Source organism: Felis catus, chromosome A1 (genome assembly GCF_018350175.1).
Source record: "Felis catus isolate Fca126 chromosome A1, F.catus_Fca126_mat1.0, whole genome shotgun sequence".
NCBI classification, from domain to species: Eukaryota; Metazoa; Chordata; class Mammalia; order Carnivora; family Felidae; genus Felis; species Felis catus.
In genome coordinates, this window is record NC_058368.1 from 71,627,916 (window position 1) to 71,655,475 (window position 27,560).

The 27,560-nt window shown below is 49.2% G+C and overlaps 2 protein-coding genes and 1 long non-coding RNA gene across 21 annotated transcripts in view; 2 read left to right on the forward strand and 1 right to left on the reverse strand.

The window, feature by feature from the left end:
- Nucleotides 1-8,090, forward strand: part of PCCA (propionyl-CoA carboxylase subunit alpha) — a 415,541-nt gene extending 407,451 nt beyond the window's left edge. For 8 of the 9 annotated variants that reach the window (XM_003980503.5, XM_003980505.5, XM_003980504.5 and 5 more), the window contains 2 exons: nucleotides 5,056-5,133; nucleotides 7,746-8,090. In XM_003980503.5, coding sequence (XP_003980552.3) covers nucleotides 5,056-5,133; nucleotides 7,746-7,814 — 147 coding nt within the window. In that variant the 3' untranslated portion in view covers nucleotides 7,815-8,090. Of the gene's footprint in view, nucleotides 1-5,055; nucleotides 5,134-7,613 lie in introns of all 9 variants that reach the window. The other variant, XM_019829079.3, reaches the window with a different exon arrangement.
- Nucleotides 8,091-9,290: 1,200 nt separating this feature from the next.
- GGACT (gamma-glutamylamine cyclotransferase) overlaps nucleotides 9,291-27,560 on the reverse strand; it is a 47,384-nt gene continuing 29,114 nt past the window's right edge. For 5 of the 11 annotated variants that reach the window (XM_045055509.1, XM_045055499.1, XM_019829120.3 and 2 more), the window contains exons 3-5: nucleotides 20,416-20,467; nucleotides 19,374-19,511; nucleotides 9,291-10,268 (exon numbers count right to left, since the gene is read on the reverse strand). In XM_045055509.1, coding sequence (XP_044911444.1) covers nucleotides 9,784-10,268; nucleotides 19,374-19,497 — 609 coding nt within the window. In that variant the 5' untranslated portion in view covers nucleotides 19,498-19,511; nucleotides 20,416-20,467 and the 3' untranslated portion in view covers nucleotides 9,291-9,783. The other 6 variants (XM_045055529.1, XM_019829142.3, XM_006927382.4 and 3 more) reach the window with 5 other exon arrangements.
- Nucleotides 20,774-25,654, forward strand: LOC102901352. Its single transcript, XR_006596517.1, has 2 exons — nucleotides 20,774-22,047; nucleotides 24,022-25,654. It is a non-coding gene; the product is annotated as an uncharacterized LOC102901352 (long non-coding RNA).

Below are 27,560 nucleotides of genomic sequence, written 5' to 3' on the forward strand. Positions count from 1 at the left end.
TTCCCCAAAAAGGGGACTTAATTTTTCAGCTGCACACAGTGATTTGGTGCTCACTCTTGCATTGAAACAGTTGCTGTCTGAACAGGCAGGAAACAGTTTTCTTTTAATTGCTGAAATCATTCGGAAGTGCTGCGTGCCCTGCTTCTATACAGCAGATGCTGTGCATTAATTGGCCTGCGTAGAAGTGACCCAGGGTTCCTTGCAGCGGGCCCAATTTTAGGCAGAGGGTTTAAATAGCTTATTTATTATTGTGTATAATCTGGCGTACATTATGTGCTCCTGCACGTGTCGTATTTCATGGTCTGCAGTTTCTAATGTCATGTGGGCTTCAAAACCTGTGTTTCTCTGGTAATGTACTAGCAGCAGGTAAGCTCAAAATACCATCCATCAGGAGCTAATTTTTTATCCAGATACCACAATGACTGATGAACCTGTCTTTTGTGTGAATGTTTAGCACAGTAGAAAGCCATATGCCACTGGCACCGTTTCCGGGGCCTTCTTTACAGTTGCCGGAGAGGAGGCTTACAGGGGGAAAACCCTCCGTGACATTATGTCCTCTCTCCTCCACTTAAAGGATAACACCTTTAAAACAGCCCTGGTTCTGGACGACAAAAGAGGGTAGGACCCATCTCAGAGGAAAGCCGACTCCCGTAATCATTTTCTTTATCAGAAATAGGACTGCACACTCTTAATAGGGAACCTTGTTTTGTTTCTCCCCGTCTGTTCCAAACAGACCTTCGCCCATTAGAAGGGCCTCCCCTGTGTGGGAAGAGCACAGCTGTTACTGTAAACCTCATCCCGGCACTGTATCACCCCCATTTTGTGGCTCTGAAGGATGAAATTGAGAAATGGGATACTGTGCAGTCAGCCTTTACATCTCCAATTTTAGGCCTTTGCCATCATTTTCATGCTTTTATTCCAAATCAAATAACATTAGTGAGCTACACCACCTTCTGATGAATGTCTGCCCTCGAGCACAGCTTTCAAGTCTGGACTTTTGGGGGCTCCCTTTTATGTTTGGTGGAGGTCTTTCTTCCCCCTCTCTCTGCTCGCGCTCTTCCTGCACTTTTCTTTGAGCCTTCTTCGTGCATTCGCAGTCAGCACGATACAAGTTGCCAGACGTGTCCCCGTCTTCGCGTGCTTTCCAAGAGGGACGTGTGCTGGAGAAGGGTCTGTGTCTTTTCATCTTTGGGGAAGGAGGGAAGCGAACTTGGGAGAAGGATATTGGGGGCTTTAATCAGAAATAAGAAGGGGTTTAAATCATTAGCACAACAAAGCATACTATAAGCTTGAAGATAAAAGTCTCTGGGGAAAGAGTCCTCTGAAAATAAATGGAACTTGATAGATTTCCATATCATTTATAACTTCCCTTAATTACACTTGGAAGACTTGCCAGTAAAACTGGAAAATTGGCAGCCTATATCCATTAGAGTCATTTTGCCGACCATGGCAAGCAGCTGGCTTTACTGGATTTTATTTCCCATCACTCACAATTAATCATCAGCTGGAGATGTCTGAAACTCTTCAGCGCAGAGCACTGCCGGGTGACATTCAGGCCTCCTAAACATGCTAAAATCTGCTGAGTAAATGGGCCGAGTTTTCTCTCCAGCTTACTCATTTTGGAGCGAGGCAGGCCCCCGCTTAATGAGCGCTGCGCTCTGATAATCGGATGCGAATGTGAACCTTGACCCCATGTCAAAGGAGAGGACGCAATAAGCCGGATGAAAGATACAGGACTCAGGCCTCCAAACTTTACACCAATTAGACAGGGAGCGGAGAAGGACATCAGGCTGACTAGGTTTATCGAAAAGACTTGCGAGGCTTGTGACCATTTTGTAAGCCCAACGTCGGAGACCTCCTGTCACAATCAGTGAGCCTTTATCAGATGATGCACAAAAGTGTTAGAGAAGTGTGTGCACGGAGCCTTCGGGAGCCGCGCGCTCACGTGGAGCCGTCGGGGCCAAGTTCCCCACGTCAGCGCTCCGGGCCCATGCCGCGCCTGCCTGGGCTTCGCAGGCACCTGGGGAAATGGGGGCGGCGTCACCGCGACCTCGTGAGCCCCGTGGGCAGGCCAGCCACCGCCGCTGGACTGGAGGCTCCCAGATCGTGGGGTGGGGGCGGGGGGCCCTGGGATGCCCTTGGGTGCGGCGGGCCAAGCCCGGGTGGGGTGCCCTGACAGCGTGGCCCGCGGTCCCCGACCTTGGCATCCACCCCACGTAGCTCCTCCGGCTGGGGTTGTTGAGGGATGACATAATGTGAATTTAGAACACGTCCGCGTGTGCGTGTGACTCGATTCTGCTGACCAAGACGGACCTCTCTGTTTTGTGGGGTCTCAAGGGACAACTTCCAAGACTTCTTTCTCTTTCAGGGATGAATGAGTGAAAACAGACTAGAAAACCCATTGCTAAGTGAACAGAGAGGGAGAAGTGAGTACTTCACATTCCACCCGGACCGAAGTAGAGATGCAGACTGGCAGGTGGAGGGAAGGGACCAGGGGGGGAGCAGGAGGGAGAGGAACCGGATGTGGGTTCGGGGCAGTGCTGCCAGTGGCCCCTTGGAATCCGAGGCGCTTTCTTTGAAGTCCTTTTAATCAAACTGCCAGAGGGACTTAATAAGAGTATTTTCACTTTGGGACTTGCCCCCCTCTCCTGCTTCTCTCTGTCTAAATTCAAGGTTTTGTTTTTCTGAGTAGTGTGATTGGGGACCTCTGCTTGAGTCACCTGTATGGCACCTCTTTTCACATCCCGCAGGCTCTGGGCGCCCGGGGCCAGCCAGGCAGGATGGCCAGGGGTGGCAAGAGCAGAATCCTGTGAACTTGCCCCGCACTCCAGCGGGCCCTGGTCTAAGCACCAGTGTGACCAGCTCATGTCGGGTCGTAGCCCGGGCTCCGCTGCCCTTTAGCACAGGTTCTATGGTATCCTTGTCAGGTTGGTCTTGCCCCCTTGGTGTGACCGCTGGAAACTTCCGGAGTTTATTTCTTTTTCATATTTGCATTAATTGTGACTTCACTTGAAGATCCCGGAAAGAACGGTGAGGGGCGCTCGGTCTGGCCTGCAGACCCTGAGCCGGGCCGAGCAGCCGACAGGGAACAGACCTGCTACGGGGGGTGGGGGGTGGGGTGTGCCCTCCCCCACGAAGCCCACAGGGCCCGGGGCCGGGGAGCCCTGGGCTCTCGGTGGGAGGCCGGGTGGGGGGCAAGCTCACACAGGTCCCTGCCATGGGCACTAGGCCAGCTGTGAAGGAGAGAGCTACCAGCACCTGGGGGGGGGGGGGGGGGGCGGGGGGAGGGGGGCTGGACAGGGGAGAGCTGGTTAGTTTGGATAGAATTTACATTCTGTTGTGTTGGGTGTCAGATCCATTTCCAGAAATCCCCCCTGGCATCTTTTGCCAGGATGCCCAGTCGTCAGGTGGGGACACCGAGCAGAGAGGCCAGCTCTGGCCCCTCAGCCCCCAGGAGACCGTGGTGCAGGCCCACCAGGGGTTTGTGAGCGGGGCCCCTCCAAGGGAGTCGCCCTTCTCCCGTCTCGCTGGGCCCCGCCTGCCTCTGAAAAGAAAAACGGCCCCGGAACGACGACTGGAGGGGGCACGTGTGCCAACGCCCACCTGCTGCCCCCCTGCCCTGCGATGAGCGGCCCTCACGTGCGCATCCTCCGCTCTCCGCGGGATGCAGATGCCAGGAGAAAATGAAGCAAAACGGGCAGTGAGCACAGAGCTTCAAAGCCCAGCTCCCCAGCTCAGCGTCTCTCCTCCGTGCCAGCCCCGCAGCTTTGGCAGCCCCTGTCCTAGGTTTCTGTGCCAGGAGAAGGCAGCCCACCACCTGATCAGAGGAGGAAAGGAATGCACGGGGCGCAGGCAGCCCCGACTGCCAGCGAGACAGCTTGTGCCACACAGGGGGCCGGGGGCAAGGGTGGGGGGGAGCTCGGAGATCATCTGGGGATTTCAGGAAAGAACATTCTCCAGGCGCTCCTGCCACACTGGGCCAGCGCCACCTTGGTGGTGTGAGTGCCCTGGGGCCCCACCCCAGGATGCCCACCAGCACCCCAGAAGAGCCAGCCAGTTGCCCTGGGAAACAACTTTACCATTTCAAAGACTGGGAGGAGGCCCTTTTTCAGAGGAGAAAAATCCAGCCCGCTCCTTGATCCTTCCCCATCAAGGGCAGCGAAGAGAATAAACGGAGCGGCCTTTGGTCACAGCTGCCTGCTGCTGGAAGCCCCAGGCTTAGCCCCGGGAGCTCATGCCAGCTCCACCTGGACTGGCCCCGCCACAAAAGGCAGGTGAAGCTTCAGCCAGTGCCTGTGGGAGCTACCGGTCTCCTTGCAAGGACCGGGCAGAGCTTGAGAAATCCCTCCCTGTGTTGGAAGGCACTTTCCAGGAGCCACCTGGTTGTTACTTGGCGTGTCCTGCAGAAGTTGAGACCGTGGTCCCCATGGCTGGCTGCTGTTCCCGGCACACACCCCCCCCCCCCCCCAAGGCGATAGACAGGAACACTATTTTTTGGTCACAGCTTTCCTGAGATAAAATTCACATCCAGTGCAGTTTGGCCCCTTACAGCATGCACTTGGTGGTTGTCATGGCTTCACAGTTACGGGTGCAACCGTCACAGCATTTTCCTCACCCCTAAAAGAAATGCTGTGTCCACCAGCGGTCACTCCCCTCTGCCTCCCAGCCCCCAGAACCCCCAGATTTCTCTGTATGTAGAGATTTGCCAAATCTGGACACGTCACATTAAGTGGAAAACATCCCATTTTGCCACATCTCTGTAGCAAAGGCAGATTCAGAGACTGATTCCCAGGGGAGACCCCACAACCAGCCCCCCTAATCCTCCAACATCAGGGATTTTTTTCCAGTGAGGATTTGATGATGATAGAGAAAATTGTCCTTCTCTGTTGTCCCCCAAGAAGAACTTGGAACATGAAGTATTAGAGGTCGTTGCTGCTGTTTGGATAACATTTCAGAGCATTTGACAAAGAATCTCTTGATGGCTTCACTCTTGAGCATTGTTGCAAAATTACAACGATTTTAAAACGTGTGTCCTTTTTCTGTTTGCTCTTCCAGGTAGCAGAAGGCCAGGAAATTTGTGTGATTGAAGCCATGAAAATGCAGAACAGTATGACAGCTGGGAAAACTGGCAAGGTACGTCCCCAAGTTCCCAGTAGCCCTTGCCAGCTCTGTGACAGGAAGCAGAATTTCCACCCTTGGATCTTGGATGGGTAGGCCTGGAAGGGACCGTGGAGGTGACCCCTGCCAGCACACCAGGACATTAAGATTGGGAGCTCTTTTCACTTTGCATCCGTGTGTCCCTGCCTCGTGGAGAGTCTTTGCGATGTGCAGGTAGTCCAAGAACAATTGTTCTTCACCTTAATGTCTTTCAAATTAAGGACTCTTTAATTTTTAATGTTTACATCTGTCTTGGAGGCAGTTAGTTATCTGAGACTCAGGTGACACAGCAGGAAATGGTTTTAGAGATTGCAAAAATTAATGTAACTCTTCAAGATAATTTCTCCGCAAAGAGAACAATTCAATGTTAGATCAAGAGGAGCTGAAAGCCCCATGCACACATGTGGGATGGATGGCATGATTTAGGGAGGAGAAAAGGTGCTATATTTGTCCTGAAACTTGTTAAGAGTAAAACTTCTTAAATGTGGTTTCTCCTTGGAGAATAAAGAAAAGTCCTTTTAATAATAACTTCATTATTCCCCCTGCTTCTAAAAAGATGCCACTCGTAGCAGAATGAGCCTTTTCTGAGGAGGGTTTGGTTTGGAAGTGTCCGGTGTCCTGGAGGAGGCGGGGTGGGGTGGGGAGGGGAGAGGGCCATAGGCATCCTGCCCTGCGGCCATGCCTGGGAAGTGAGACCAAGCCTTGGGGACATGGGTGCCCTGGCAGAGAAGTGCTGTCAACTCACAGTGTCACTTGCAGAGAGATACAGCCTCTGTCACCCCAAAAAGAAATGAGGCTGATGTGCAGACAGTAGGCCTGGCTGGGGGGACAGAGGCCCAGTTTATGGTCATTGGGCCTGGAGCTGGCTGGTCAGGCTGGAAGAGGCTGTCGTGGGCTGTGCCCAGGCTCCGTGGTGTTTGGGAGAGGAGAATCGCATGATTTGGGAATTCTGCTCTCGACATCTTGATTTCTTTTCTAAAAGCGGACCAACAATCGTTTCTGTTCCTGTAGAAATCGTTGCATTTGCTCCCTAGGGTTAATTTAACATTTATGCTGCATTAGTGTCAAGAAATTTCCAGGCATGATGAAGACGTGGCCTTATCTGGGGGGATCCAGAACATGTCTATGTCGTTGCGTGCCAAGGGCCCGTGTTGCTGGACCGAAGTACTAACACAAAAATGAACGCTGTCTTAGCTCCCTGAGGGAGTGTGGAGCCCTGGTCTGTCAGTGTGTTCTGTGCCCCGTGGCCTCACGGTGGCTTCTGGGTTTCATGTGGAACTCAGCTGATCCCTGGCCATCGGCGGCCCAGAGTTGCTTTCAGGGTGTCGATGGGCTCTGGGTGAACTTGTACTCTGGCCTGACCCCTTTCAGCTGGAGTCTTTCCTGCCCATCCCATTTCCTTCTGCCCCTCCCCAGCAGGGCGCCCAGGAGTGGCCAGAGGCCCCTGCACAGAGGAGCAGGCCCCGGCGAGCCTGGGGATTGGCAGCTCTTATCTGGAGGGCCATTTTTCCTCCCGGAGAAACGTTCACAATGGAAACCGGTCCTCATGTAGTAATCGCAGCATGAAAGATACACGCTATGCAAACATCGGAGGCTTCAGATCAGAAAGGGCGGCCGCTTCAGTGCCAATAGCACCTACCAGGCCTTTGAAGTGGCCACTGCACATGTTCACATCATGAAGGCCCCAGGGCTTGAATTCCAGGGAGAAAAGGTCCCTCTAGCCCTCCGCTTCCCAGTGGAGCAGTGGGGACGCAGGCCAGGGCCCCGAACCCGCTGTCCGGGACGTTCTTCCTGTTTGCCAGGTGCTCAGATGGCCAGGAAGCTCTAGCCCATCGTTTGTTTCCATGCCTGAGCAGAGTCTCCAAGAAATCAAAAGACTGCTTCATCTCCACTCCAGTATCTCCCTGCTCATCTTAAATCGGAACACAAATTCGGGAAAGCAAAACTTGATTAAAATTGAGAGGAATCAGTAGAATGTAAGGGCACAGTGGCACAGCTGTGGGAGCTCAGTGCCTGTTCCACATTAGGCCATACAGTACTATCCCTGCAGCCACATGTCTTTGGAGGATTTCATTTCCCGTCAGAAGGAAGTTTATGATCTCAGGCTAAGGAGTTTGTTTTGGCTCGTGTATTATTGTGTGGTATTTTTGGTTTTGGGTTTAACACTAAACCAAGTATATACCGTTAGCTCTCAGAGACCATTTCTAGCACCTGATGCTGTCGAAGAGACTGGGAGGGCTGGCTGTTGAGAGCTTATCCGGCATAAACACACTGAGCTTTTAGGACACTGCACAGACCCGCGGGTGCACCCAGCGCTGGGCCCAGGCAGACAGCAGCAGAGACCCCCTGCGCCAGCAGCTTTTAGGACAGCAGGGGACAGGCCGGGGCGGGGGAAGGTGGCGAGTCTCAGCCCCCAGCAAGGATGTCCCTATGCTCACAGTTTCCTCTGCCGGCAGGAGAGGACTGTTGTACCTGTGCTCCGGAGCCTGCCAGGCTGCCTCCTCGTTTCCAGAAAAGGAAGATGAGATCTCCCTCGTGGTCTACTTAATAATTTTTACCCCCGCCTCCTTTTTTTTTTTTAATTCAAGGTGAAATCAGTGCGTTGTAAAGCTGGAGACACAGTTGGAGAAGGAGATCTGCTCGTGGAACTGGAATGAGTATTTATAGCCTTTCCATCATCACCCAATTTAATTAGCCATTTGTATTATTATTCTTTCACACTCAATTTAGTCAAGCATTTTGCAGGAACACCCCTGTGCAGCAGATTTTACATGGTCATATTTATTCCACATATAGTCAAAACCAACATTTCTGCCAAAATATCACCAATGGAAATTTTTATTGATATAAATACTTGTACATATGATTTGTACTTCTGCTGTGAGATTTCCTAGTGTCAAAATTAAATCAATAAAACTGAGCATTTGTCTAAATATTAGCTTGCCCTTTTTTTGAATGAAGACAATGTACATAAGAGGCTACTGGCTGTGCCAGTAGACTTTAAATACTAGCGTTTCATTGTGATCCTTTAAAACATTTTATATAAACCCCACTTCTTTACCTCGGTTTCATGAAATTATCATTTGCCACTGCATACTCTGATTACCTACTTCTTCCTGGTTGAGGACCTAACTCCCATTTGTGGCACTTCATGATTCTGGGAGCCCGCGCAGTACCCACAGTGGGTAGAGGTCTGGAGCTCCCTCCTGCGCTGCTTTTGGCTCTCATTGGGCAGGTGAATGAGCCGGCAGCGTGGCGGGGGGCGGGGGGGGGGGGCACCTTAGTGACAGCCGCTCACCGCTCACCGGGTCCCTCTTGCCCGGCCCACATCCTCAGGGCTTTGCTGGGGCTCCCTCCCCTGGGAGTGGTGGGTGTGGCTGCCACAAGCCCATCAGCTGATACCCATCCTTGCCTTTTTGTGTTTTTGTGAAGCAAGTTTCCCGTTAAGAAAAAGGGGCTAAAAATAATGATGATGTTTTTGTGCCAGATGCAGTTAGCGATCACAGTGTACCATTAAGTTGAAGAGTGAGTGAGCTCTCCCAGCGGAGGACGAGGTCACTGAGGATCAGCAGCTGCGAATGCGGTTGCTTCTGCAATTCTTGGAATCCATTTCCTACTTCGCTGGTAAGGAGGCAGAGGCAGAGTCGTGCGCGGATTCGAAGCGCCGCTGACAGATTATCAGATGGAGGTGGGTAGTAATTGGTACTTCGTGCCTCGCTAGAATTATTTTAAGTGCTGTTTGTATTTGGAAGCTAAGCTTCCGTCAGGCCTGAAGAACAAATTACTAATGTGTCGGTTCTTCCTTGAAAGGCCCGCCCCGCAATGCTGCTCCTCGGGGCCCCAGGCCCCGGCTCACATGAGCTCCGTCTGCAGTCACGGTGCTCAGCACCTGCCATCAAGTAGGTGCTCAGGACTTTGCTGGGTTCCAGTGAAAAGAACCTTCTGCCAAATAAGGAGATGCAAAGGAAAAAAAAAAAAAAAGGCCGACAACAGTACCAGCACTTTTAAATTTGGTTTCCTAAAATACCCGGTTTAATTTTACATGAACATCTTTAGTAAATCCTTCCTTAATAAGCTTGATCTGAAAACTCAATGACGTTTTATAGAGTCTAGAACTACCCCAAAACACAGTGTGTTTTTCTTCAGTTTCTTTTATTATACCGAGATAATCAAAATCGGTTAAAAAAATTACTTTTCTTGCTGCTACAAGTTAGAATCAATACAGCAGGGCTGCTAAAAATCTAGCTGCAACACAAAGTCTACATTTTAAATGTTATCTTCAGATCAAAGCAAAGCAAAACATGACATATGAATTCGGGAAATGTCATTTAGGGGAATTAAAATCCTGAATTTCCTTATCCGATGTATTCGAGCCCATGGCTGCCTTTAAGCAGCAAAAGCAACAAAGCGCTACCGGAGAGACAGACTTCAGGCGCAGGCTTGTGACCAGTGTGTCAGGAGACTGCGGAAAGCAGCTGTGACTGAAGAAGAGATCGTCCCCTTTCCCACACACTGAGTGTACAAACACTTGTTTCAAAGGGCATTATTATGCTTCCACCTTCAGCGAGTGCAGGCCAGGCTGGTGTCCCCGACTGATCACCAGGGCTCTGTCCACCTTGGCCCTTCTCATCTGTTTTCCCGCGGGTTGTAGGGAAGGCCATGCTCCCCCCGGGAGTCGTAATTGTCGTGGTGCGGGAGGCGGACCCACTCAGGTGCGTAGGAGGCCGTGCTGTACACAAAGCACTGCAGGGTCCCGTCGGTGGCCGGCATCTCCTCCGGGGTGCCCTGCCTGCCCTCCCACTCGAGGACAGTGACCCTCACAGGGGTGCGCTGGTACATGTCGGGGCAACCCTCAAACTCATCCAGGAAGCTGAGCATCTGCTCGTCCACGACATAGATCTCCCCCGCCACGCAGCGCCCCTGCCCTGGGAGGTTAAGCAGCCACGGAATGTTATGTTCGCCGGCGATCACCAAGGGGTACGGCTCCACTGTGCGGCCCCGGCCTTGGAAGGCCGCTCGGCCATTGGCACCGTCCAGCAGGACCTTGTGGTTCGGCTGGCCTCTCTTCAGGGTCCCGTATATGAACACACGAGCCATGCGGGCCGCAGGAGCTGCAAGACAGAAGGGAAGCAGACCGGTACCTACTGAACGTGTCAGAGAGCCGGGGAAGGGCTTTCAGTCCTGACTGGGGTCGAAGACTTTGGGAAGGTTCCAGGGTCTGCTGGGCGAGCGGGTGCTCACAATCCCGCTTAGCCCCACAGCCCACTACTCTCGACCATCCTGTGCTGGGCTCCGAGGTGCCAGGAACACCCAACCACCTTTTATAGTCACCCTTCTGGAAAAAGGTACTCATTTAAGAACATACTTGTCGGAGACAGCCTGTCTCGGGATCAAGCCCTCAGAACCGCTGTTTCTTAGATCGGTTAGTTTTTAATCTTTTTAAAATGACTGTACAAATTATACAATAAATATTTTTTTATAGAACAGTCAGAAATACTGGTTAGTGAATATAACTATGTATACATACACGGTACCTGCATACATATAAGATAGGCCCATGGAATCCGCTACAAGAGGTCATTCAGGTTCTAGTACTAAATTTACACACCGGTCCTGGCAGCGTGACCCAGCAAAACTTCAACAATCACACCTTCCGTGTCCCTTTTCAAGGTCCTAGAGGGTAATGATGCTTCCCTGTGACTCACTGTGACTCAGCGCAGCAACCTTGGCTCTCGTGTGAAGGTAAATATTTACTGCTCACCTGGGTCTGGGCTACAGATTGTTACATAAATTGTTAGAAGTCATTTGTGTAAAAGTGACTCAAACAAAACTAGAAATGGAAGTTAGGCAAGTTGGGCCCCTCCCCAAAGCCTGCATTTCACTGCCCTCCTGGCCCAACGCTGTGTGATGACGGCAGGCTCTGGAAGGAAGACACCGTGCACAAGACAACAGAGGACGTGCCCGTCTGCTGGCAGCAGCCCACCACCAGCCACGAACAGCTGGAGGGTGATGCTCCTGGACACCCATCAGGTGGTCCTTGGAAAAGTCCCACTTGGCTCACAGAACTTCCACTTCCTGGTATGGGGGTCTTGGCCTCACCTGACCTCTTCAGGGTATCTGGGGAGGATGCACAGCCCCCACAAACCAGCACGCCTGCTGACCTCCCCTCCTGTCCACTGCGTCCCTCTCAGTCATCAGTGGAACGTCAGGACATGCACAGGTTTTGGATGAACCTCAGGAAGGCTCGGCTGTGGGAGAAGCACCAGGTTGGCCGTGTATGTGCACCCTGAACACTTGGCAACATTGGGACACCTTGAACAGGATGGGGATGCACCCAGAGCTCTTGTTCTGGTGACCCTGGTGACAGGGAAGGACAGAGCAGAGCTATGGGGTGTGGAGGGAGTCATGCCAGGGAGGACAGCACGGAGGTGAATCAGGCGGGAGCTGGAGCACAGGTGCGGAGGGAAGAGGAAGGAGTAGACGCTGGAGCCGAGGGTGGCCGGGGCCGGGGGATGGCACAGCTGGGCACAGAGAGCGTCAGCATGAACTGTGGGGACAGCGGGAGCGCACCAGACGGGTCTCTGCGGAGACCACTTGGGAGCAGCCCCGACTCCCCCACGTGTGTATCCTGCCCTCCAGCAGGCTCTGTCCACCGCTCCACCCAGTGCAACCCCGGGTCCAGCCATTTCCCGCCCTCCTGCAGCCTCCGCCCAGAGGGTCTTCCTCCAAAACAGAGGCCTTGCCTCGCCCCCCCACCCCAGGGGTCACCTGCCCACCTCCAGGCCCCTTCACAGCGGCTTCCTCGGGCCGGCCCGGAGCAGCACCCACCCAGCCCTGCCTCGCCCCAACTTCTCTACAAGGGGCCTGCTCCCTGAAGGGCCGCCTGTCCTGTTTCCCACTGGAGTGTTCGGAGCTGGCAGCAAGTGTGGAAACCACGTCGGCTGGTAAGGATCGAAGAACGCGCAGGTGGGCAAAGCCATTCAAAACTGGAGACTTGCTCTCGCCATCACTGGCGCCCCAGCTTTCTCCTCTTTGATTGAATGTTTTTTTTAAAAGTAATGTGTGCATAATGTAACCGTGAACTAGTTCTACGGGAAAGATGAAAGTGCCTACCCTTTCCCACTCCCTGGAGGCCGCACTTTTAAGCCTTAAGCTGTGGCATCAGTATTTATCTGCGTACTGTTGATGACATGCACGGCTACTTCTGGATTTTTCCATCTTGTCTTACCTTCCTGAAGCAGGTGAGCTCAGTGGTTTACAGCACAGACTTTAGAACCCAATTGCCTGGGTGGTGACTTCAGGCAAACCACCTAACCTCTTGGTCTCGACTGTAAAAAGAAGTAAAACAGCAGCCTGGCTGCTCCATGAGGTCATACCGCCGGTGGTCCCGCATGCCCTGGTGGCTGTGGTCATCACTGCCACCGGTGCCCTGAGGACGCATGCCCGCCTTGTCCCCGACCCTCCAGCGGACTCCCATCAGTGTTTGCTCAGACCCACACTCAGTTCAGCAGCAGAACTATGTAAACACTGTTCTCAGATAAGGCACACAGTGTACTATCATTAACTTCCTTTCTTGGACAACTTTTCTGTTTTCCTTGGAATTAAAAATTGCTTGCAGCTTCCCCCCCCCCCCCCCCCGCCCTTTGCTCAAGTTTCTCTGACACTAATTCAGCCTCACATTTTCAGAAAGTGCTGTAAGAATCCTTTCAGCCTTGACCACTGTTAAAGAACAAACACTGAACTCAGGAAGTGTGAGGATGGCATTGCCTTGATGTGTAGGTTGGGCGGTCCCCATCTGGCACATGGAGGGGCGCTCCAAGGACTTGTACCAGATGGAAGCTTTTCACAGGACTGCAGAGGTGGCGGTGGGGCAAGAAAGTTATTAGCAAAAGAACAGGATTGCTCCGGGCAAGGTCACCTTCCCTTAGAGGGGAGCCAGGCGGTCTCACCAGGTGGGTTACTTCCTGTTCTCTGGGCGAGGGACAGGGCCCCTGTGACAGATCACTTCATTGGCGCTGATCGGGAAACTCCTGATCGACCACTTCAGACTACATTTCTGGGGAAGTCTGAAAGGACAGTTAGGCTGGGTGTAAAGTCTTGATTTAGTGCCTTGGCCTAAGTGCAGCCATTTTGGGCCTCTGCTTCTCTTTTTAACACCACCCACTGGGTTCTCCTCATTTTCCCCTGGAGCCATCACCCCTGGAGCCCATCCTGTTGCAGTGTTGTACTGCTGCCATCTGGGATGTACCACCATGCTGCCAAGGGCTCCCCTGAGCCAGTGCAGGAGCCTGGCCCCTGGGTCCCATGGCCCCTTCTTCATCGACTCCCTCATTGTGCCGAAGCTAATTTTCTCCCACTCTCAATTAACAATGTGGCTTGTTAGAGAATTCTAGAAATAATTTTCTAAAGAATCTTAAAGTCATTTCTTTGTTTTCTGATTTCCCAAGTTCTTGTTGAGAAGTCCAGTGCCATTGGACTCCCCCATCCTCTGTTCAGGACTTGAGCTTTCCTGTCTGGAAACTCTCAAGGTTTTCCTTTTTCCCTTGGATTCTGAGGTAATGGTGTATCTTCTTGTGGGTTTCTTTCATTTATTGTGCCAGGAATTCCCATCTGAAAACTGACCATCTTGGATCGTGGGGAATTTTCTTCTCATTCCTACCTTATTCTCTTTCTTGTCTTCTAATACTCAGGTATTGTGTTTCCTGGATTAATTTCCCAGTTTTATTTTTTCCAGGTATTTTTCTTTTTTCAAAATTTTTTAAAAAGGTTTTTATTTTTGAGAGAGAGCATGAGGAGGGGAGGGGCAGAGAGAGAGGGAGACGCAGAACCCAAAGCAGGCTTCAGGCTCTGAGCTGTCAGCACAGAGCCCGACTCGGGGCTGGAGCTCACGGACTACGAGACCATGACCTGAGCTGAAGTTGCCGCTTAACCAACTGAGTCACCCAGGTGCCCCCCAGGTATTTTTCTTTATAGACTAATTTCCAGGTCTTTTATGAATTTGTGTCTATTTTTTGCCATTGTATTTCTTTCCCAGCACAAAACCATCTCTCATCTTTGGGAAGGTATTATCATGCGTTTGGTTTGTTGTTTTCATCTTTGCCTGCTTTGCCTCTATTTTGGTGTGTTTCTTTAGATGTTTTCTTCAAATGCCAGTAATCCTTGGCTGTTGGCCTTTCATATTGAGAATCAAGACACCGTATAGGAAATTAAAGCTCTGTGTGCTAGGGAGGGAGCCTGATGGTCGACAGGCCTCATGTGGGGGATCTGGGTACAGGTTTGGGGGGTGCCAGATAATGATCTACAGGTATGCAGATTTTCCCTCGATCCCCATTTTCAGGGTGCCACTCACCCCACCCTCAGCTGGACCTGACGTCCCCAATACCAAGCCTCTCTGGACAGTAACCCACTTGTTCTCTGCAGGAAGCAGGGAGACTGGTGTCTCTGCTCCCTATAAGGACGTTCACCCTCTCCTCCTGTTTCTACTCTGATCCTGGTCTTCGCACGCCCATGGGTCCAGAGTTCCTCTGCTGCTCTGCTCTACCAGGTGGCTAGCTGCTTGCTGGCTTCTTACTATGCAGGGTCTTAGGTTTCCGGTTTCTCCAGGCTGCTAAGTCATTTTCTGTCTACCATCTTGTCTTTCTGGGTCACTAGAGTGATTTTTAGGGAGAAAGCAGGCACAGAAGAGCCTGTTCCTCTTGTGTCTCCCTCACTGCACCACCCATCCAGCCACTTCACAGGGCCCTCAGCCCCTTCATCTTTCCAGAGGCTCAATGTGAACTGGGATGGAGGTGGGAGTTTGGAAACCACTTGCTTAGAGGGGCACTGAGGAGAGTTTATGGCACCGACTTGGGTGTGTTTAAGGTCGCCAAGAGAAAGCCAGTAAGGTAGCAATCATGGGCACAGAGAGGGCTGGTGATGGCTGGGGGGACAGAGAGAGGTCTGCTTATAGAGGGGGAATCCTGTCTGCTGAGGCAAGAGCAGGGGGGAGAATGGGAAGCAACCACAGGAAAAGGCCACCACAGCCCTCAGGGAGATGCAGGCTGTGTACCCAGAGGCCTCGTGTTGAGTGCAGGGGTGCACGCTGTAGGGAGCAGAGCTGGTCACCCCAAAATATGCCTCTTTGGCATGAGGATTGTTTTAGGATGAATATTTTTAAGAAACACAGGAGAAACTCTGATAGAAGTTACCCTTTATATGAGTCATTTACATCTATAAGGGGTGTCTCCATACAGTATCTTCCCAGCTCTACCAGCAAGCAGAAGATGCCTACATCTCTAGAAACTATCGATGCCAAAGGCAAAGACCAAGAGATGCACATCCTTGCCCTTGTTCACTGTACTTTGCCTGAAGACCTCCCACAGCCGGCTTCCTGGCCCCAACATCTTCTTTTGCCTTTTGCTGGAAATGGTATTTAAGGGGAGGGTTGTGGGTCATGTGCGGAGGTACTCCGTTCTTCTGGGTCTCCCCATGTATGCAGGAGGTATATGTGTTACAAAACTTGTGTGTTCCTCTCCTGTTAATCTTTTATTACAGGGAGTGTCTCAGTCAAGAGCCTATGAGGGTAGAGGGCATATTATTTTCCCTCCCCACATAAAGGAGGAGATATATTCGCCTCTCCTGGGCTTGCTGTGAAGGTCAAGGGAAAGACAGATTGGTAAATGGGCAGCATCCAAAAAAAAAAAAAAAGTGGAGCAAGGACAATAGGAAAGAGTGCACCCAGGGCGTGGTGAGGGGGACCCTGCCTTAGGACAGATGGGTGGCCACAGGGACGTTTGTGCCGGGTTGCCTGGCCTTTCCTTAAAATAGGTGATGTTGTCTGTCCAGGATGGGGCGGGTGCCACCAGGGCTGAGAACTTGCAGAATGGAAAGAGGTTTAGAACAGTCCTACTGGAGAAAGCCTGGGCTTTGGAATAAGAGCCATAAGATGCCAGAGCAGATTCTGAGCAAAGAAAGTGTCATGCTTCCATTATTCAAGGGATTCAATTGCAAAGGAAGGAAAGAGATGCCTCATCCAGGAGAGGAGAGGGGAGGAAGGACAGAAACTGGTCAGAGGGCTGCAGAGGATGGCACTTCTGCAGGGGCTGATTACTTCCCTGCGATGACCGGATCCCCAGCACCCCATTAAAGACGGGTGGCGGTACCTCATTTGAGGGATGAACAAATTAAAGTGGTCGAGGTGAGGCTCCCTGCACAGAGCCTGTGGGGGCAGCACCAGGAACTGGGCTACATCTACAGGACTCTGAATGCCTCCAGGGCTCTGTACTTCCAGATCCCAAGGGAACTGTGACCCTGTCAGGTACAGCCCAGGACTCAGGCTCTGCAGTGACAGTGCCAAGGACATACTATACTCTTTTTCTCTCCCCTCCCTTTGTTTTGACTGAATTTTATTTGATAAATCAATTACTTCTCTGTATTTCTCTTATTTTCAAATTTTTAAAAATTGTGGTAAAATACACAAAACATAAAATTTACCATCCTAACCATTTTTAAGCGTACAGTTCATTAGTGTTAGGTGCATTCACACTGTTGTGCACCCATCACCACCATCCATCTCCAAAACTCTTTCCATCTTACAAAACTGAAACTCTATACCCATTACACAAGAACTCCCCATTCCCTGTCTTCCCACCCCTGGCAACCCCATGCTGCTTTCTATGAGTTTGGCCTACTCTAGGTACCTCACATAAGTGAAATTATATAGTGTTTATCTCTTTGTGGCTGGATAATTTCACTGAGCATAATGTCCTCAAGGTTCATCCGTTGTTGCAGCACATGTCAGAATTTCTTTCCTATTTAAGGCTGCATAATACTCCATCATATGCATACACCATATTTGTTCATTCATCCACCAAAAGACATTTGGGTTGCTTCCACTTCTTGGCTATTGTGAATAATGCAGCCACGAACATAGGATTGCTAGATCATATGGTTATTCTATGTTTAATTTTCTGAAGAACCTCCATATAGTATTCTGTTAGCAGCTGTACCATTTTGCATTCCTACCTACAGTGCACAAGGCCTCCAATTTCTCCACAGCACTTGTTACATTGTTTTCTGATGCTTTTTTTGATAGTGGTCATCCTAACTGGTGTGAGGTGGTATCTCACTGTGGTTTTGATTTGCATTTCCATAATTAGTGATGTTTTAGCATCTTTTCATGTGCTTATTGGTCATTCATGTATCTTTTTTGTTGGAATGTCTATTCGGGTGCTTTGCCTACTTTTTTATCAGGTTGTTTTTCACTATTGAGTTCTAGTTCTCTATATCTTCTGGGTATTAACCTTTCCTCAGATGCATGATTTACAAATATGTTCTCCCATTCCATAGGGGGTGCCTTTTCATTCTGTTGATTGCATCTTTGATGCACAGTTTTGAATTTTGGTGTTGTCCAATGTATTTTTACTTTTGTTTACCATTTTTGGTGTCCTATCCAAGAAATCACTACCAAATCGAATGTCAAACTTTTGCCCAATGTTTTCTCCTAAGGGTTTTATAGGCTTAGCTCTTCTGTTAGGTTGCTGATCATTTTGAGTTAATTTTTGTATGTGATGTAAAGTAAGGGTCCAGCTTTATTCTCTTACATATGGATATCCAGTTTCCCAACTGTTGTAAGGACTGACCTTTCCCCATTGGTCTTGGCACCCTCATCAAAAATCACTTAACTATACATGCAAGGATTGATTTGTAGACTCTGCTGTCTTCCATACCATACTGTTTTGATTACTGTAGCTCTGCAGTAAGTTTTTTGAAGTCGGGAAGTATGAGAGCTCCAACTTTGTTATTGTTCACAATTACACTGCTTATTTGGGGTAGCCTGGTATTCTTCATGAATTTCAGAATGGATTTTTCTATTTCTGCAAAAAGTCACCTTTGGGAATTTTCATGACAGTTGCATTAAATCTATAGATTTGGTAGATCTGGGTTGTCTGAGCATCCTAACAATATTTAATCTTCCAATCCATGAACACGAGCTGTCTTTCCATTTATTTGTCTTTAATTACTTTCAGCAACATATTGTAGTTTTCAGTGTACAAGCCTTTTACCTCCTTGTTAAGCATTTTACTTGCCTGATTGTTTCAGGTAGGATTTTTTTTTCTTTTTAAGAGAATGAGAGAGTGCGTAAAAGTGGGGAGAAGGGCAGAGAGAGAGAGAATCCAAAGAAGACTCCACGCTCAGCCCAACAAAGGGCTCAATCCTGGGATCGTAATCTGAGCTGAAACCAAGAGTCAGATGCTCAGCTGACTGAGCCACCCAAGCGCCCCTCAGGTAGGACTTATAATACTACACTGAAAGAAGTGGTGAACAAGACAAGGATGCTTGCTTTCTGATCTTAGAGGAAAAACCTTTCAGTCTTTCACCATTGAGTATGATGTTAGTTTGGGGATTTTTATATACAGCCTTTATTATGTTGAGGTAGTTGCCTTCTGTTTCTAGTTTAAGTGTTTTTACCACAAACTGGCATTGACTCTTGTCAACTTTTTCCCCTTCATTCTGTTAACATGTATTACATTGGTTATTTTCTTATGTTGAACCACCCTTGCATTCCTGAGACAAACTCCACTTGGTGGTGGTATATAATCCATTTAATTCTGTTTGCTAATATTTTGTTTAGAATTTTTGCATCAATCTTCAGCAGGGATATTAATCTGGTTTTGGTATCAGATTAGAATGCTGCCCTCATTGAATGAGTTTCATTGAATGAGTTTGAAAATGTCCCCTCCTCTTCAATTTTTGGGAAGCTTTGGTAAAATTCACCAGTGAAGTCATCTGGTTCTGGTCTCTGTTAAGGGGTTTTTGATTAGTAATTCAATCTCTTTTTTGGTTACTCTGATTTTCTATTTCATCACAATTTATCCTGATAGGGTGTGTTTCTAGGCATGAGCCATTTCATCCAGGTTTCAATTTGTTGGCACACAGTTGTTCTCTTATAATCCTTTTTATCTCTACTAAATGGGTTGTACTTTTCCCTCTTTCATTTCTGACTTTATTTATATCTTTTTTTCTTCCTAGTAAATCTAGACACAAGTTTGTCAATTTTGTTGATTTTCTCTATTGTTCTTCTGTTCTCTATTTTATCTCTGCTCTAATCTCTATTTTTTCCTTCCTTTTGCTAGCTTTGGGTTTAGTTTTCCTTTCTGTTCTTTGACGGGTTCACCCTGTCTCCAAGGGCTGCGATGAGGGTGACAGCCAATAGGACATGCAAAAAGTCTACTTACATGCACCAGATCCTCTCCTAACCCCAGCCAGAGCTAGCTGAGAATATGCGTGTGATTCATCCAGGCTGGGAGCGGGCAGCACTGCCACAGCAGAAGGGAATGCCACCTCCTGAGGCTCATACATTACTGTGTTTCAGCCTGGTTAGAGTTTTGGATAAAATGCAAGAGTTTAGGAACAGCTCTAGGTGAGCCATCTGGGCTTTTCCAGAGAAAACTGAAGAGTGACCTTTAGAAGTGGCTCTGTCTCTGCTTTACTGTGGTGTATCCCCCCCGGGTAGGCCTCTTCTAGGACACTGATGGCCTGGCCTGGCCAGCCCTGTGGGCTCAGACAGCAGTGTGGGCTGAACCCTTTTAGGGTGGCCTCAGTGTTCTACAGATGGCCGTTTAAGAACACAGTGCATGGTAAGTGTAAGGAGATGCACTGTGGCACAATGACAGGCCTGAATCAAATCCCCACCTCTACCACTCAGCAGCTGTGGGTCTTTGGGAAAAGTTATTTTAAACCTGCATTCATCCCATCTCTAGTGACTGCCGATTGTGTGCCCGGCCTCAGAACCCAATGAATGTTCTGAAGTTCTCCACCCTACCTCCTTCATTAAGGTCTTATAAAAATATCTACTGGCTTATATTCTTCTCAATGAAGCCTCTTAAAAAAATAAAAATGAATATTCTACATAATAAATGGGAGAGGGAATCACGCCATATCAATTACTGGTTGGGCGTTGATGAGTTTTCAGAGCCAAGAATCCCTGGGAAGGTGCTGTTACATAGAAATGATCATGGTTAGGCCACAGGTTGTTAACTTCGACTCTGTGGAAAATCAGTCCAGTAGCTTTCTTCTACAGAAGATAGCTTTTTCCCATAAAAGAAAACCTAGCAATAAAAAACTTCTTTACTAGGAAAAAATGTAGCTAGCTAGAATGACCAAATTATAATAGTCTACATTTCATCTCTTGTATCCTTTACTACTTATGTAAGGGGGGGGAAAAAAAGAATTAACATTTTGCATTTCTGGCTCCTTTCATAAGAAAAACATCATTACCTTTCTGATTGTGTTTTGAACAAACACAGATCCTTCAGGAAGAAACTCATCCCTGTGGGGATTGAGAAAGGATCAGAGTTAAGCACTGAAACAAGCAATTAATTCCCATTAGAGGATTAAGGCACTCATGTTCACTTTGAATCAGAAAAACAAATTGTGAATAAAATCATGTACAACCAAGAGGTTACTTGTCAAAGTTAATAAATTAGAGAATTGAAGGGCCAACTGGAATGCACAGGGGAGGCTGAGCACCACAGGCAGGCACACTGGTGGGGTTTCATATTTGTGGGATAAGATCGGCCATCCTCTTTAAATGCCACAGAGCCATGGCAGGGACTGGGGCGGGGGGGGGGGGGGGGGGGGGTCATGGTTTGTTATGATGCTGTCCTTCCGCTAACAGATGGGGTCTATGAGAGGACGTCTAAAAGTGTTTTTCAACCCTGTTATGTCACCATCCACCACACATGGATTACCCTACAATATCAACGAGAGAGACACACGAGATGCTAACATTATTCAGTGTGGCAGGAGCCGATTCTAAATGACCTGAAGCACCATCTCTGCCAACATTACCAGCGTATACAGGACTGAGTGGGAGGCCACTGCTGCACTAAGGTCTCAGGACCCTGCACTTGGGAGTCGAGGAGCCCAAAACTGAACCCCTGTCCCAAACCAACTGGTTGGGAATGACGTGGACAGTGAGGGGTCAGTAGGGAGGTGGGACAGGCACAGAAACTTTTACTTCAGCAAATTTTGGTTGCTTTAGCATTGTCAATATTTCAGAACACGAAACCACCCGTGGAAGTGCCCATCTGGCCTGGCGCTGCTGGAAATGCCTGCCCCTTGCTCAGCAGTTTTCAGTCTTCAAACACAGCCCGTCTATAGTTTCGTATTTCATCGCTGAAGCAGAAATTGAAAGTGATTACGAATCATTCCCATAATTGTTGGATTTTTCCTGCTTAATTTTTTTCTTAGCCACCTGGTGGTAAGAGTGTAAAAGGCAGGGTTGCAGTAAGAGTTTATTGTGCTAGTTTACAAACGGCAGCTATCGCAAAGGCTGAGACCACATTTAGAAACACACGTACCAGGTGAAGCAAAAGGCTAATGGTGAACTGTTCTCAAACTTACCGGCAAAGGGACTTCAATGGGCACCAGCTTCTAACATGAAAACAACCTTTAAGTAAAGGCACCTCCATAAAATATTCATCCCGGATGGATTAAAATGTAATGAAATGGGGAAACGTTAGTAAATCTGTATGTTTTCTTGGATAATTCATCAAGCCGCTAACACTGTTCACTGCCTGGTGTCAAATTAAGAGGGTTCGAGAAGGTGGGTGAAGTGGCGGGATTTGGGTGGCACAAAACTCAGCGCCTAGGAGCCGGCCCTGCCTCTTGGCACTGCACTGTTTCCAGAAACGCCTGCCCCAGAGAAGTGTGCGATTGTCGGGCCTGTCTTCTCCCATCTTCTCCCGCTTCTCCTGCCGTATGAAGCCGCTGTCAGCATTGGCTCCTGCAGACCCCGGCCACCCTGTCACAACCGAGGACCCACTTCAGCAAAGCCAGCTGCCATCCTAGTCCGTCCGTGGCCACCAGCCGCCCTTAGCAGATGTCACCAAGTGTGGCCGGATCTCGGTAAGAAGCGCGTGTGCTGTGCGTGCCTGCTCTAAGGAGGGTTTTTATTTTATAGAAAACTCTGGCATCTCGGTCAAGTGGCTGCTTCTCCCCCGACTGTAACATTATTTTCCCTTGAGAAAACCCCTGAGTGTCTGATACAGTTACACATTAATTCTTCAGAAGTTTCTCAGAACTGTAGGAAACAGGTGAAAAAACAAAATGCCTTGAACTTTAAGCTGGAGCTCGGCCTGGAGCACCAAGCGCTGGAAGGTTACGTCACTCTCCCCTCTGAGCGGCTCGTGGGCGACGCGCCAGGGAGGGCTCTGGCCGCATCCTGTGGGTGCTTTGATGCTGTCACTCTCCTGCTTGCTAGTTTCTTTCCAGCAACGACAAGGGCTTCCTGCCCGGCCGACCCCGCGCCAACCCCACCGAATACCCTGGAAACGTTGATGGCAAAACACCTTTCTTACATTAACCGAGCAGCTCCGGTGAAACGGCGGTGCCTTTGAAATCAAGAAGCGAGGGTCTCCACTCACAGCTGTCCCCTCCAACTCTGACCCTTCATGGGTCCATGAAACAAACAGGCGCTTTATGGTCCCTGATGCCACACGGGTTCCTCTGAATGCTGCCTCAGCAACCATTCCATGCGTTTTCACTCTTTGGCCATACCAGACATTTTTACAAAGAAAATTTTGAATGCCATACCACTCTTGAGGCAATTATTTTACCATCTTTAAACACAGAGTGACCAACGAGGGGGACGTGACCATGCCCTCACATCCCTGGGCCCACTCAAAAGTCTGGGAAGAACAGCTGTAAAGTCCCCAAATGCCAAGTCAGGGAAAGGCCTCTCTGGAAACAGGCTGGACAGTGGCCCGGCCAGGGCTGCCAGGGCCACAGCCACAAACACCAGGCACGGCCAGGGCGGCGGTGCTGCTGCCTCCTGGCCGGAGGCACAGAAAGGTCTGGAAAGGCCTGGCCCCGCCAGCTGGAGGTGGTGGGGAGAGCACTGGGTACCATCAGCAGGTGAGATGCCCAGAAGAAGGTGCTGAGAGTCCTCACAAAGAGCCCACCTGTGGCTCAGAGGGGACAGTATGAATAATGCTGGCCATCAAGAGTTGACAGCATTTACTCCGTGCCTAGCCCTGTGCGAAATGCTTCATTTTACATTCTCAAGTTAACATTCAATGGGAGAAGCTCCTTACTCTAGCTTCTCCCCATTTTACAGATGGGGAAACCGAGGCAGAGTGACTTACACAATGTGCCCAGTTATAGCCGACAGAGCAGCTGTGTCTGCCTTCACCTGTCCTGCCTTCCGAAGGCTCTCGTCCAACTCTGGGAGGAGGCATTTCTCTCACTGCCTCTGGCCTCCAGAGGGCCCAGGCAGCTGGTGGCTCGGGCCACCGCTCCACACTGGGCTCCCTTGATACCCTCACCCAGAAGACAGCCACAGGTGTCTACGGAGACCTGGCGGGCTGCCAGGCACCATGGAATCAGCACCCAGAGGCTGCCACCATCCTGGAATTCCTAATAATTTCATCTTTGAACTTAAGTCTGAGGGAGCGCTAGCGAACAGAGAAGATCCACACAGCCCCACTGGCACACAGCATTCTTGGTGCCCCAGGAGCACAGTCTCGGGGACAGGAGCATGGGACTCTGTGAGACTCAGTGGGCACAAGTAACATGGTATGTCTATGACCAGGTCAGCTGGGAGAAGCAAAACTGCATTCCAAGCAGAACTTGCTTTGAATGTAGGAAGGCAGGTATATGTTTGTCAGAATCATCCACCTACATACTTAATGTGTAAATTTTCTTGTGTATACATTATATCTCAAAGAAAACTGAAGTAAAGAAAAAGATGAAATGAGATCACAGAAGGAACACAGTTTGCCAGCCTCTCAGTCTATATTATTATCCGTTTATATTCTTACCTGAGTTCAACATGTTCCACAATTCCCAGTCAACAGCAAACACTTCCTGTCTTTTATTTAGGATTTGTGGTGGCCTCCCTTAGTCACTTTCTGGAACCCAACATGCAGTACAAGGCCAGAAGACTTCTTCCCGGAAGGTGAAGCAGCCCTAGGAGCTGGGGCTGAGGGAGCAGTGAATCAGCTGCTGGGATTCAGACTCAGGCCCCACCAGCTATCCTTGCCCACCCAGGGCCCGTCCACTGTTGCTGACTGAGCGGAGGTTCCCACACTTGGCTACTAAGAAACACAGCAAATGATCTGCCTGTTAGAGTATATCTGCAAGCCTGCTAGAGAAGAGTGGAGCTCTTCCCCGACATGCTGGCAGCTGCTCAAGGTATGTTCATGCTGCCTGGCACAAGCCCTCGGGTCAAGAGAAAGAGCCAAGAATCTGCACCGTGTCCCAACCCAGTGTCTGTCTACAGGGCAGGGCAAAGGGGCCAGTGGGTCTGGTTAGAGGCAGGTAACTTGCATCTCGTATGCCCCCAAAGGTCTTTGTTTTTCCTCCATGACAACTCAGGCCCACAAGCAGCAGAGGGAAGGGGAAGGACTATCCTTTAGTGTACTACTGAAAGGTTTTTTCAGAAACATTTTAAGTCTGTAGTAACAAAATGGTTTTTATTCAACTGATCTGCTTTCCTAGGTGAGAATGGGAAGCTTGGAAGTGCAACTTACATGTGAGTCAGAAGCAACACAGAACTATTACAAAATGTCATACAAAGCCATGCTTTTTTAGGTAGTGTGCTAACAAACTATTCTAGAAAGAAGAGAACATACACCTGTTTAAACAACTCTAAGACAACGCTTTAGAAGTCAGGCCTACCCAAAAGTGAATAAACTTGTTACGAATGCAGGTGAGGGTTCCTGGCTAGGTCTGAGCCCTCACTCCCTCTACTTAATATAGTATTTCATAGCTTTACAGAAACAAGCCTCCCAGAAGGAGCACTGGACAGAGAGCTGGGAAATCAGAGGTCAAAGCCAAGCCCCTGCTGACTGTCAGAGGGACCTGTTTCACCCAGCCACATGAGGCAAGGCCACAGCGGGTGGCAGTGGGGGGTGTGGGCACCCTGGGCTCGGCTGGCCTGGGACCCGGGATCCACAGGGGGCAGATCACAGGCCTCTCCGAATGACATGGGACAGAACTGAATTAGCGAAAGGACTCTGGAAGATGACCAGCAGATACAACTGCAAAGCTCCAGAGCACGACCTAGACCACCAAAGTGGCCCTGAGCATCACTTGGAAACCACCAGCACACGTGGCTCCCACCCACTGGTGTGTCCAGTGCTCCCGGCCCCATGCTCCCCTGCCAGTTGGCACTGCAAGCCCACAGTGAATCAGCAATGAGCCAAACTCTGTTCCCAGTGGGCTCTGGAATTCAGGACTTAATTCTTCCGGTAACAAACAGATCTACCTTCAGAATTACCTTTGCTGAGAATATTGTTAAATCCTGTCTAAATTCTCTGCAAAGGTGCTGGCTACCCACAGGAAGTCAGGTAGGCGAGGGGAGGAATGCAGACCTAGAGGGAAGGTAACTGCCTGCTGGAGCACCAGGAGGACCGCCCCTGGTGCACATGTGACACACGGACCTCCGTTTTTAAACAGTTCTTAAAAAGAAAGAAGCTTTCTTAAAAATAAAAGCACAGAATATTAAGCCTAATGCGGGTTTTGATTAATTACCTGTCCCCAAAGCATTCAAATCCTTCTGGTGCTTTTCTCATTCCCTCAGTTCAACTCAATTAAAACAGTTGAGAGGGCAGCAAAAACTGAATTATAAGAAAGAAGTGGGGAGGAAATGAAGGCTATGTTACTGAACATGCTTTTAAATACTTCACGTAAAGTGGATCCATTTACTCACATTCCTGTGGGGCCTAAACACGCAGCTGGTCACTGTTTGCTGATGGCAGCCAGAACTCTTTGGGTCCAAAACTACTAGAAAAATATGTTGGGTTTCAAGGGAACTGAATGCACTGAACTGAATCCAATCCTTTCATGTACGAAATCCCCACCAATGTTTTTTTCAATCCCACTTTAAAAGCTACATTATCACTAGGACCAGCTGACAGAAGTCAGTAGCATTGAGGCTGAACACACCATTCTTCCTCAGGGTCCATGACACTTTGGCCTCTCTAGTGTTCGGGGATGGATCCCAGGACTCAAAATATTACTAAAAAGCCAATCTGGTCTAACTTGGCTTTTAAAAACCACTTAAAAGCCAACATAGAGTCTGTTCCTGGGAAGAGCAAAATCCAGTTAGAATGTAAAACTCTGTTGTTACTATTTTGTGGTTATCAAAGAACAGATACTGCTATATTTAGTTTAAACACTTTTTCAAACTTATTTCAAAACAACAGCTTTGTTTTTCCATTACTGGATGTATTTTTTTAGGTTTATAAATGTTCTTTCAATCATGATAAACAAGTACTCAGGGAAGCTACCATGGGTTTACTCAAACATTGTCCTAATCAAATAGCCCAAGGATTTTAGTTTTTTGTTTATAGGAGCTTTGTCATTTACCTTGCCCAAAAGACTTTCTTACTAAAAAACAAACAAAAAGCCATGTTGTATGTATAAACACAAAGAGAAGAAAATAAGGTGTCTCTCCTCTCCACCCTCCTCTATCCTGGGACCAACCAGCCTGTGGTCAGCAGGAGGAAAAACCATCTCCCCACTCCAGCCAGAGCTGGTAGTAACAGATGTCATCTGGTATCTCAGGAGTTTCCCCCAAATGACAAAGCAATCCGCCCCCCGCCCTGAGGTGATGCTTCACAAACTACAAACTAAAGGTTAAAGACAGTCCCACTTGAAGCCCCCTAGTTAAAGTAGCTGTGCAACTCTCTACCAGTCCTTTGAGTGGGTGCCCACAGCCAGGACCCCTGGGCTCTGCTGTCCAGTGTGACATGGTGCAGAGGCAGAAGGGGAGGGCGAGGAAGGGGAGCTCCAGAAAGAGCCACCTCTCTCTGCATCATCCCCCAGCTTCCCAAGGAGGGAAGGACACCACCAGGCCACAGTTGCCCAAAGGAGCTGATCCTTCAAAATTCATGCAAATTTGGCATTCTATCACTATAACAAAGATTTCAACTATTTTTAAGTTAAGGAATTTCTCTCTCCTTCCTACTGTTCCAATCTTGGAATAAAGACAGTTCTTTAGAGAACAGGTCCCTGTCTCATAGCGAGAGCAAGACCAATGCAGACCAGGTGGACTGTACCTCTTTCCCAGGTGCTAAACACCTGAGATTTACATTAAAAGATGATTATAAGACACACTGTGGGGAGGCCAATGAGACATGCCTGGGGAAGCAGGGCATCACAGGTCCCGAAGGAGAATGACTATCTGAACAGCAGAGTCTTTGAAGAGAAACAGGAAAGAGGTGGACACAAGTCAGGGGATGGCTAGGGGACAAATGGGTGGTTTGACCAGGAGGACAGCCTGGGCATGCCTGGGGGTCAGGGCATGAGTGTGAGGCCAGGACTATAGGGGAAGAGACAGAGGAGGGAGGCTGGGTCCGGGTCACTAGAGACCTAACTCTCAGCCCTATGTGATGGGGTAACTAAGGGTAGTAAGC